This window comes from Stegostoma tigrinum, chromosome 40, assembly GCF_030684315.1.
Source record: "Stegostoma tigrinum isolate sSteTig4 chromosome 40, sSteTig4.hap1, whole genome shotgun sequence".
Taxonomy (NCBI): domain Eukaryota; kingdom Metazoa; phylum Chordata; class Chondrichthyes; order Orectolobiformes; family Stegostomatidae; genus Stegostoma; species Stegostoma tigrinum.
In genome coordinates this window covers 9,631,829-9,644,039 of record NC_081393.1, presented here as the reverse complement: position 1 = coordinate 9,644,039, position 12,211 = coordinate 9,631,829, and the positions used below count along the sequence as shown (strand labels likewise).

Genomic DNA, 12,211 nt, shown 5'->3' with positions numbered 1-12,211 from the left:
CGTAGGAATTGCAGTTGCTGTAGAGTCTGAGTTAACAAGGTGCGGAGTTGAATGAACACAGCAGGCCAAGCAGCATCAGAGGAGCAGGAAGGCTGACGTTTTGGGCGGAGACCCTAGACAGGAAGAAGGGTCTAGGCCCAATACGTCAGCCTTACTGCTCTCCGGATGCTGCTTCGTCTGTTGTGTTCATCCAGCTCCGCGCCTTGTTATCTCATCATTAATTCCATCTAATTGTTTCTTGTCTCCCACCCAATTTCCTGTCCGTCTCAATACACTTTCCCTAATCCCATGCACTTTAATCTTGCACATTGTTCTCTTATGTGGGACTTTGTCAAACGCTTTCTGAAAGTCCAAATATACTACATCGATTGGCTCCCCCTTGTCAACTGTACTGGTTACATCTTCATAGAATTTCAACATATATTTGTCAAGCATGATTTCTCCTTCACAAATCCATGCTGACTTGGTCTGATCCTGTCACTGTGCCCTCATCAGCTGTAAAGTTCATAAGTTATAAAGCCTCTGACTATATGATGTCTTGGCTTAATTCTCAAAGAATGGTCAAATGTGTGTGTCAAATTTGCATCACATTTGCCCGTCTGAATTTTTATCAGTGCAAAACAGTTGAGGAGAGAGCCAGATCTAGTATAGCACAAAAATTATCCAAAAGCCATCCATCATAATGTGGTGTTGACTGTGGTTCACTGGATTGCGCACTCCTTTCTCAGTGTAGTTGTTCGTTCAAGTCCTATTGAAGAATTTAGTACAAAAACGTAGGTGCAGACTCTCATGCAGTACAGTGAAGTACTGCCCTTTGGATACTGACATCCTGTGTGCTCAATTAGCGTGACATAAAATATCTCCGGACCATAGCTTGAGGAAAAATTAGGATAATCTTCCAAGTATCTTGGATAACATATATCACTGAACTAACATCACAAAAACAGATTATCTGGTAATGCTGTTTGTGAGAGGTTGCTGCACGCAATTTGGCTGACATTTACATTGCAGTTCTTCATACATTTGTGTAGCGTCTCTTGAAATGTTAAGTTGTTGTCAAACACCCAAAGCTCATTGAATACGGAAGATGATCTGCATTTATAATACACTTATTGAGCAGTGTAAGGTCCTGCCTTGTAAACCAAAATTTTGCGTAAGCTCTGGAGGAAATCATTTGAACAAACAACATACGGTCGTTTGAAGAGGTCGGTTTGAAGGAGTATCTTACTGCAGGAAACGGGATTTAGGGAAGACGACAGAGTTTTGGCTCAGTCATCTGAAAACACTGCAGCTCGTGCGAGAATGATTAAAATTCGAGATGTGCAAGAGTTCAAAATGAGTGTGCAAATATTGTAGAAAGCTGTAAGTTTGGAGGAGGTCACAGACATGGAATTATAGATCAGGAAAAGCGAAAAGTTTTAACATGAAGTCTTACCGGATGGAGGCCGACGAACAAAATCATGCCACTTTTCACAACGTTTTCAGAAGTATGAATTGTGTGTAAATGGATTGCTGCCCATGTTGAAATGCTTGATTTGGTGTAGGCAGTGGGAGTGTTTGCAGACCACTGGCTCTGGCCCCGCCCCTTTGCTCCTGCACTGCTCCCCACCGCCTCGATGCGGTGACGTCATCGGAAGATGGCCGGGGCGGGCGCGTCGCCATTTTGAAGGGCTCAGAGAGCGGGGGAGGGCGCAGCAGCGCAATTCGAAGCCAATCCGCCGCCATCCTCAGCCTAGTGCAGCCCGTCCTGTTTGCTTGCAGCTTCGGCCGCATCCTTGGGCACCGCGCTAAAGCCGGCTACTTCCATTTCCAGCCGGTCCGCCATGGCAGGTGAGGATGGAACCGGGGAAAAAAAAGGGACGGAAGCTGGACTGAACGTTCTCTGTGTCCCCGCCAGTCCCTCGGTTCTGGATTTGTTTTTAAATTTGAAGCCTTTTTTTTCTCCCTCCCCCCTTCAAGGCCTGGGGTTTTGAGTGTTGAACTTATTGCTCCACAGAGTGAAGGAAAAGGGCAGGGTTGCACCTGAGAGGGTTCAAAGCTTTAAATAGTTCAGATAATGATTTATAATTCCTGGAGTTTGTTGATTTCCTTTTTAAAAAACGATCATAAGAGCCAGCTCCAATATGAGACTGGAAAGGATTTTTTAGTTTCTTCCAATTCTTCTTCCCCCCCCACACCCCCCCGCTACACCCTCTGTGCAAATTTAATTTCAATAAAATCAATGCATATCTTATTAATTTTTTCCCCCCTCTCCATTCATTTAGGAGTTGGAAGTGGTGGCAATGACATTCAGTGGTGTTTCTCTCAGGTGAAAGGAGCTATAGATGATGATGTTGCAGAAGGTAAAACAAAGCAAAATATTTATATTTCCTGAAGTTATTATCTCTTTGCTGCTGCACCCCCTCCCCCCCCACCTCCCGGAAATCCCTGGCTTTTGTTGCTGTCTGCACTTTTTGTATGGATGTTATGTTGGAACAGTCAACCAAGTGTCAGTTTTGCTGGTGGATTTTTCTGTCTGCAGTTCCCTGATGGTAGCAAATGGTTTGGAAGGTTCAGCTGATGCATGACAGGAATTATTTGGGAATGAATGGGATTGCAGGATGTTCCCCTTAAATGTGTCTGTTCTTGTATGTATTTATAAGGTGGGATGTGTTCATCAAAGGTGGGAGGAAGTTCATGAATCAGATTTATATCATCGATGTTGTTAGATTTTAATCTAGCATAAAACATACCCACTTTCCAATAGTTTGTGATTTTACACTTCATATTTGACTGATCAGCAACACAGTCTGGCTTCAGTTGAAGTTGAATTGAAGTAAAGCAGGTTTTAACTGAAATGTTTACTGTGCTAATCAAATTACTTCTTGCTTGATAGATAGTCACTGCTCCCCCAAGTTTGCCTTTTGCACACGTTGAATGAACCTAAGTATTGGCATTCAGATCATTTAGAAGTGGCAGATTTTGTGCTTTTTGCTGCAGATGCTAGGCCAAATAAAAGAAGAGGCTTCCAAAGAGATCATATATTTTTGATTCTCTTGGTTGATTACAGGGTTTCAGATGAATTTGCAAGCTGATGTATTGGGTGACTAACTTGTGTGTTTCAGCATTAACTGTTGGTCGTAATGACAGGACAGTACATAGAGCATTGTGTTTCTGTATGCAGGTACTGTAATTCCATTTGTTGTAAAACATTGACTTGTGTAGTTGTACTATATAATTCCTTGACCTGTCGATGATATTTGTTGCTAAAGTTGGGTTTTGTTGGAGGGTGCTTTGTGTGATGCCAGGCTGAATTCCTGGTGATGATCGGAAGAGTGAATATTTGAACTCCACCAAATGTGTGTACAAAACAAACAAATTTGAGAAATTAGCTTGGTGCTGAGATTGAAACCAATCTGCCCATAGGGTCGGGTGTGTGAAATTCCTTGAAATAAAAATTCCTTTAGAATTGAGCTCTCTTAAACATGTCACATTGGATGGCCTCTAAAATTGGGAGACCTCCTGGCTTGAGACATGATGTCTGCAAGGATACCGATGATTTTTGCCCTTTGGTGTTTTGGGTGAAGATATTGTCTTGGCTTGACCGTGTGGTACCTTTGCAGGACAAAGTGAGACGTGAGGATAAAGGACAGGTTGAGTCGAGGTCACATCTTTAACAGTATCTTCGTCTCACTGGAACACATACTTACATGATAGGATGGAGGACACCCTAGAGGCAGCGTGTAACTGACTGACTGAATCAAGTGAGAGTGTTAATGGTGAAGTGTACTTACACCAGCTTTTAGTGCCTGTACATTCAGTCTCTAATAAATGAAGTATGGCTCTTAGTTCACATGTATTGATGTGCACATGGCATTGCTATCCTACCTGTTTATGTGATGGGACACTGGCATATTTTAATCTCTGGCCTGTCCATATTAACATTCAAATACAAGTGGTCCTTGTGGTCCACTTGATCATTTTTTCCTCTCAGAACAATTCAACAGCTTATTGTTTTTTAAGTAGGTTGTGTGCTTTAGCTGTCATATATTTTATTAACATTTATCATTTCATTATCCACTGTGAAGATGCAGTCTTTTGGGTCGCAGTGATAGGCGTTATACACGAGTGTGTTATAGGGAAAAAGAAACTTCTTGAAACCAGTACCTCCAAATTTTGGGTAATAGTTGAAGCAACTCCTCAATTTGCTTTTCTGATTAATGAGTGATTTGGTGATGATTGCAGTTTAAGATGATGTTAGGACTTCGTCCAATTTTTTGGAAAAGTGAATCTAATGTTGGATAGTCGAAATAAATCCACGTACCAAGGTTTAATTCATTAATTCTTGTTTCTGTATGAAATGTTAGTGACAATTTATAGTGCCCAAAACCAGCCATTAGAAGAAGTATTTCTTACAGGCCAAGTAAACTTGAATGATACTGAAAAGATTAAATTTGCTGCCCAAAGTGAATTTGGAAATTGATGTGTTACTGGATTTGTTTAACTGTTTGAGATATCCTACAAGATCTTGTAATAATCCAGCAATAAAATTGAGATTTGGCAACTTTTGAGAGTTGGACTGATATTTTTGTGAAAAGGTCGTGCTGAAACATTGTTTTTGGAATGTGGAATTACTGAATGTTCTGTAGTGATGTTACCTCACCAGTAGGGGCACCACCAGTTTGAGTCATAATAATAAAAGAAAAATTAGATTCTGGTATACAAGCAGTGCTGGCGAAACATACCTGGTATGGCAGACGATGTAGAGGGCCGCAGTTAACATTGTCAGTCTGTTGATAGTTAGCTTGAAAGTTGGAATGATGATGGTTTTGCAACAACTCTGAACTGATGAGGTAGTTAATGACAAGACCTGAGTCAAGACTGAAGTAACAAGAAGTAGATTGGAGGTGATCTTCTCAGCACTTCACTCTGATGCTACAATGTGAAAATAAAATCTTTCAGACCTGGTTTACAAAGAATGCAGGGATCTTTCACGGGCCTCGGGTTATGTAATTGGCATAACTAAACACAGTTTGAATCTTTATGGAGCCCGAAGTTTGCCACTGCATAACCATTGGGAGAGAGCCATCTATACCTTGCCAGTATATCACTGTACACCAGGTAAGGTTGCCCTGATGGTTTCTAAGGAGGCAGGGACTGTGCATTGCTAGCACTTGCCTGAAACTCAAACTGCAGTTACCTGTACCTTTGATTAGAAGTTAGCATTTAAAATAAGACCCTCTAAAAAGAGTAACTGCACCATGGCAACAGTTTGTGCTTAAACTTTTAAATTTTAGTGCATAACCAAGAGTCACTTATGGTTTATTGGGAAAATACTTCAGTAGACATGATCCGGAGCAACCTCCCTACCTCCCCACTCATACTCTCCTCTCCACCTATCTTCTCCTCTATCCATCTTCGGTCCGCCTTCCCCCTGTCTCCCTATTTATTTCAGAATCCTCTCCCCATCCCCCTTTTCTGATGAAAGGTCCAGGCCCGAAATGTCAACTTTAGTGCTCCTAAGATGCTGCTTGGCCTGCTGTGTTCTTCCAGCTCCACACTTTTGTTATCTTGGATTCTCCAGCATCTGCTGTTCCCATTATCTCTGATCACAATTAGTTTTCATGTCTGGTTGGAAGCCCATATATGGATTAGCTGACTCTGAGATACGGCAAATGATCTCTGACCCTGTGTTGAGGAAGGGAGATTGAACACAGTCAAGGTTCTTGCTCCTCTTCATGACTGAGTGACTTGTTTTGGACACGTTTGCTTAAATTCTGACTGAAGACAAACTTGGGGAAAGTTGCATGAATGCCTCCAATGGAATCATGTCCTAGAATTGGTTTCTGGGCTCAAATAAGAGGAGTGGTCCTTTTGTGGAGGAGCAGCACATATGGCTGTGGCCCAGCAGACATCAGAGTTTTGAATGTGTGAGACTTTGAAGAAGATGGCTTTTTTTCTTTCAAATCTGATCCATTTCAGGACGTTTTAAAATACTCAGTTCTCGACCTGCCTTTCATTTCTACCTGACTACTCGGAAGTGGGATGGCAATGTTTTTACTGGGGCACACCATCCATAGCAATCTTGTTATCTTTTATTCTGTATCTGGGAATATCTTGGCCTGCAACACTGCTGTTAAAAGACTGTGTGTGCTGTTTAGTAGATTATCCGCGCCATTATAACACTTTACAAAAGGAGTGTTCCATGCTTCCTCCTAATTGTGTGTCCCGTTGGCTGTTCAAGGAATTGTTTACTGAAGAGGTTTCTTCCTCTTCTCAGTGAGGCCTTACTGATGTCTGTGCTACACAAAGACTTGTGCCAATTGTATGATGGACTGGATTGTTAAAGCTCAACCAGGGTGACTGGTTGAATGAAAAATTGTATGAATCAACTAGGTGTGTTCTCTTTATTTTCCAACTCTGAACATCTTGGCTGCCTCAAGGATATCACATTCAACAATATTGATTTGGAATTGAAAGAGGAGTTATTTGAAGCCAAAATGTTGATATTTTCAGGCGGCATCTTTGACTGAGTCCAGGTGGTTAAATTAAGTGAAGGAATCGAACCAGCAAGGTATAATTCTGTCACACAAGTAGCGTCATGAAATACAGAACAAAGAAGTATTGAGAAAAATAGAATTTGACACCAGAGCCATAAATGGTGATTTTGAGTCAGATGACCAAAATTCTTCTTTTTCATGGGGTACTGAGGTCCAGAGCATATGTGTGAAAACCAGTTTTTTTCTGAAACTTTAAATTAGAAATTGTCCTGACATTATTCACGTTGCTTTAAATATCCATGTATTTTTCACTCTTGACCAAACTGATAGAATAAGTTGATTGGCACAGGTGTAGAATGACGGAATGTAAATAATTCTCTCAAGTATACAGTGAACTACTCAAGTTCTGGTAGTTGCTGGTACTGTCGGGATGAGGTCAGAGTATTGCAAAAGAAAGTATGGTTTAAGTCTAATATTTACTCTAGACTGTATTTTAAGAAAAAGAAGTGCCAGCTGTGCTTTGAAAGGCAGGATTACAACAGAGGATGCATCAAAGGTACAACACGGTGGCTCAGTGGTTAGCACTGCTGTCTCACAGTGCCAGGGACCTGGGTTCATTTCCACCCTCAAGGCTGTATGGAGTTTGCATGTTCTCCCCGTGTCTGTGTGGATTTCCTCCATGATCTCATGATCTTATTGAAACATCTAAACCCCTGAACCTGCAACAACCATTCCTGTCCCTGCTCCAGTCATGTCTCCGAAATGGCCACAACATCGAAATTCCAGGTACCAACCCATGCTGCAAGTTCACCCACCTTATTCCGGATGCTCCTGGCGTTGAAGTAGACACACTTCAAACCACCTTCCTGGCTGCTGGTACACTCCTGTGTCCTTGAAACCTTATTCCTGACCTCACTACTCTCATTCTCCTGTACACTGGAGCTACAATTCTGGTTCCCATCCCCCTGCTGAATCATCCCAGGATATTAGTGGTACTCTGGTTCAGGTGTTGACCATCCTGTTCGTAGAGGTCCCACCTACCCCAGAATGAGCCCCACTTATCCAGGTATTTGAATCCCTCCCTCCTGCACCATCCCTGTTCCATGATGATGTGCACTTAATTCCAAATTTACTTTGGAGCTGCATTCTGAATCGGGGCATCTTGTAAACATGCAGTCTGAAAGGATAGCTGTTTGCTCTTTGTCTCACAGGCGGATCTCGACCTGAAACGTCGGCTTTCCTGCTCCTCCGCTGCTTGGCCTGCTGTGTTCGTCCAGCTCTATACTGTGTTATCTCGGCTTCATTGTAATCTTTTTCCCATTTGTATTGGTAATGCTTGAAGGAAGATTTGTGTATTTAAGTTGACGGAGTTCACTGTGTAATGCTACACAGGTGAGATCTGTCCCAGGCTCAGTCTGTGTTTGCTGCTCTTTGTTTGACCTGCATTGGCCTGAACTGCTTGGATGATGTCAGAATCTTGGTGTTCATGCATGAGGTTGTTGACGTGCAATTTCTGTGTACTTATGGATGTTGCATCTGCTTAGATCACACTAATGGCCTTCGCCTAAAAACTGGCTGAGTTCATACTGGAAGTTCCTGCTCTATCTGGTTGGGTACCGTATTGGCTTGAATGATAAATCGAAGTATTTGAGGGAGCACTGAATTTTGTCTCAAGATAATTTCCAGTTGATAAAATGGAGAATTCTGTGAACATGGGAGTGGAAGAAGGGGTCGATTCACTGATCTATTTCTCTAGGGACTCAAGCTCATGTGTTGTCGGGTCAAAAGTTCAAATCCCAGCCGACCAGCTGGTGAGAATTTAATGCAAAACCAGCAAAATTGGAATGGAAAGGTAGACTTAATCATCTCATGAAGACTTCCTGTCAATGAGTCTTAAAGACCCATCTGGTTTACGCGTGCCTTGACTGGTCTGCATCATGTGTGATCCACATATGCTTGACTTTAAGGCCAGTTTAGGCAAAAAACTTGTCAGTGACTGCTGCATGTGTGGAAAGAGCAAATAATTTCATGAGGTGGGCGAAAGTTGGTTTAGTTTGGAAAGACTGTCTGCAATTTGCCTGCAAACTGGGAGGTTGCTTTCTCTAAAGGAGCCAAGGAAAATAACATGTTTGTTTTAATTATGAGCAATACAAAGCGATTGAGGTTGGGCAGGGCCTACTGCCTTTATGGAGTGTTCGGATAATAAAGTAATGTCTGTTCTTGATCATTAAAATTTGAAAAATATTAACTTAGGGCCAAGATCCTGACTGCCTCACTGGCTGAACTTTGTCCAAAGCATGTTGCTCTGTTGTAGAAGACAAAATAACAAGTGAAATCCATGTTCATCTATTTTTCCTCTTTTTCTTTGTTCTCTACTTTGAAAATGCTCATGGCTCCGTTGAGTGTGTTTTAACAAGTGGAGGTGTGTTTCTGACTGAAAATTCTTATCCCTAATTGTTGGGCGTTGAATCAAGTGAGGCAACAGCAAAATTGAATCTGGCTGTTTGTCCTTACCAAGCTGGAAGAAGGTGTCACTAAAAGGACAAGGTGATGATCCTGGATACGTTCAGCGACCCAGGGCCTTGGGCCATTTGTGTATCGTTATTACTTCATTGTGCTTGCCTCAATAAGTAAGCTGGTCTAATTGGTGAATTTAGGATGGAGTTACTGTCAGTTTGATTGCAGTACTTTTTAAGTGTCCAGACTTAAATTTGTGCCACGATTGCTGCCACATAACTATTAATTGTGCATGTGAATCTAGTTTATTCATGTGCATTACTGAATATCTTGTGGTACGCATTGTCACATTTTGCTTCCTAGCCTGGCCCTCGTTTGAATTCCTTTAATAATCACCCCTTTGTAGGCGTGCAATCCGTGAACAGAGCTGTCTGATGAAACCTTTTTTGAGTGTAAAGTTGTTATAAGTACAACCTTGTTAACACACAAGACTGCCTGAAGGGACAATCAGTGTGAATGATACCAGGATGTTCAAAATGTGATTGCAGGTGTGCAATATATGTAGTGACATCTGTTGGACCATTCAGACCAGTGAAGTATTGTGAAAGATTGAAATCTTGATCTTGACTAATATGACAGTAAGAAATATATCAATTGCTTTTCATGACTTTGGGTTTGAAGGAGGACAGTTGGACCAACTACATGACTGCTGATGATGACCCAAGGGAAAGAGAACAGTGTTAGCAGAGAATAGTAAGATGTTAAGATAGGATTTTTTTGTGTTACTGAACTCGCTGGCACTCACTCTCTTTGGCTGGGGTCATTTACTCTGTTAAAGGTGCTGTGTCATTCAAAGTTCTTGCTGTTCAATCGCAGGATCAGATGGCCACTGATGTCTTGGAATGATGCCGCATGGTAAGTTTTGGTTGATTTTCATCATCCTATTTGGATGTGTTATCATGCATCTCATTATCATGTGGGACTTGAACGTGGAACCTTCAGTATGGTAAGGTCCAGAGGTAGGGACAGTATTATTGGCCACAGGGTAGTCCAACAGTCGCCTGGGTTACAATGCAAAGGCTTGACCACTCCACTACCAACTCCCACCACCTGTGTCCAAGTTTGATTCTTGTGATGCGTTTTCAACTGAGCTCGCTGGATCTTTTGACCATGCGGGGGATGGGGGGTGGGGGGTGGGGGGGGAATGGGGAAGAGCAAGAGAGGCTGTTGGAGTCAAGTTATTTGTTGAAATATGAATTGGTTTGATTTGCTTCTTGGCATGCTGGTTATGTTGCTAAAGTTGATGAGCCAGATGGAATTATTTAAAATGTGTGCTTTCAGTCTCGCTCTGTTAGCTGGTAACTGATGTAGAACTGTCCAGATTTCATGCTCTTCTCATGTCAATGATGCTCTGGATGTTTTAAAACCTGAAAATCAGATATCTTAAAGTAAAGTTGCGTTGATTTCAATAACAGTTACGTAGACTGACACATAAGCATTGTTTCAGTTTGAGAAAGAAGACTTTTTTCCTTCACAATATTGGAAGCTCCGTTTCCATGAGACAAGTTATTGTGCTTCATGATGTTGCTTCACTGTATTTTACATTGAGGTCACAGAGGCCAGAGTTCAGATTTTCCCATCTGTGACTCCCTATTACCAGGTGTGTTTGGGTAGTCAGGGGTTGAAGAGACAGACATGTTCAGGATATTGCCAACTCCAGTTGTTAACAAGCATGTTGTTGTTGTTTCATTATTTCTAATGCTGCATAAATAAACGTAGCAACCAACCTTTTGCAGAGGGTGGTTTCTTTCCAGTGCTCTATTCAGTAATTTGTTTACAGCACTGGAAATATATGGTTTCCATTACTGACTTGGATCAGTCATCATGGAAAAGTCAATTTTTTCTGAGTTTGACACTTCGAGGTGTTTTTTGGTGTAATCTGTTTATATCTGAACCCGGGTTCTCAAGATCATCCACTACTTTTGAAGGTATGATGATGCTCCCACAATATCTGAGAAAATATCTTGGATCTTCACTTGGCAGTAATATCGACAAATGGCTGGAGAAATTTCATCAGTAATGCTAGAAATCAGAAATAAAGGCAAAGAATCTTGGAAATGCTTACTGAAACGTGCAGCATATGTATCGGGAATCAGTTGACATCTCAGATCATGCACCTTACTGCTGCTTCACAAGTATTTCCAGCAGAGGTACTGAGAGTCCTCTGATACTTCATCTCCATTTTGGTGACAGTGAAATGAGGTGCATAAATTGAGATGAGTGGTCACAGTGCAAGAGCAATTGTTTGTTAAATCTGCCAGCAGATGTCCTGATCCAACTTGGATGTTTGCAGATTTTGATGGCAGAGAGTTTTGAATTTTTTGGGTGACTGGAAGAAGAATGTTGCATTTTGCTGTTCAGGTGAGTTAGCTCTTTGGAATCTTGGTCTTCATTTGTTTAATGGAATTGGCAGATTGCAAATGGTGCTGTGCATGAGGTACTGACCCAAGCTTGCCCATAGCTTAGATTGGATTTTCACTTGATTCATAGCCACGCTTAGCAAGAATGTTATTGACAGTTTTGCTCATGAAGTGTGTGTAAAATAACAAAACAGTTTAAAAAGCTGTTGATATCCTTGGGTGTGACTGAGGTTTCTGAGTTGGAAGAAGAAACTCATGTTTAAGCACTAGAGAAAATCACTTGCTCAATGCACTTTTGCTTTCATAGCTAAGGTTAGCAAGTGTTAACTGAAATGGCATGATTTTAATGCCCTGTTAGATTTAGCTTTTGCAGTTGACACAACTGGATGAATTCATTCGAACTGGTGACAGTAACTTTGGATTCATGACCTCAGAAATGGAGAGAATCACACACCACACTGTATAACACAAACACGTGGATTCATGCACATATTAAGACAAATTGCAGAGTCAGTGTCGACTGTTGAATTGAGCATGCAAGTTCCATGTGGATATAGTTCCTATTGACTCCTGGGTATAGTTCAGCTTTTCAATGCACTGCAAAGGTTCTGATGTGAAATGAGCTAAATCCATAATGCAGTGCACTGTGTTGGTTGTCCTTTGACACCCAAAGCTATGTACTGGAGTTTTGTTTTGCTTCCTCCATCTGACTTTCAAGTTGCCAGTCTTGATCCTTAACTTACACAATGTTGAGCTTGACATGTAATGCATAAGGAGTGCTTTGAGCCTTCTCCCAGTAAAAAGCTTCCTCAACAATCTGGTGGAATTTTTTTTAAGTCTGAGACTTAGAAGTGC

The 12,211-nt window shown here is 41.6% G+C and overlaps 1 protein-coding gene across 2 annotated transcripts in view; it reads left to right on the top strand.

The window, feature by feature from the left end:
- Nucleotides 1-1,635: 1,635 nt before the first annotated feature.
- ppp2r2aa (protein phosphatase 2, regulatory subunit B, alpha a) overlaps nt 1,636-12,211 on the top strand; it is a 58,786-nt gene continuing 48,210 nt past the window's right edge. Inside the window, exons 1-2 of one of the 2 annotated variants that reach the window (XM_048523125.2) lie at nt 1,636-1,830; nt 2,265-2,342. In XM_048523125.2, coding sequence (XP_048379082.1) covers nt 1,824-1,830; nt 2,265-2,342 — 85 coding nt within the window. In that variant the 5' untranslated portion in view covers nt 1,636-1,823. Of the gene's footprint in view, nt 1,831-2,264; nt 2,343-9,826; nt 9,852-12,211 lie in introns of those variants that run through there. The other variant, XM_048523126.2, reaches the window with a different exon arrangement.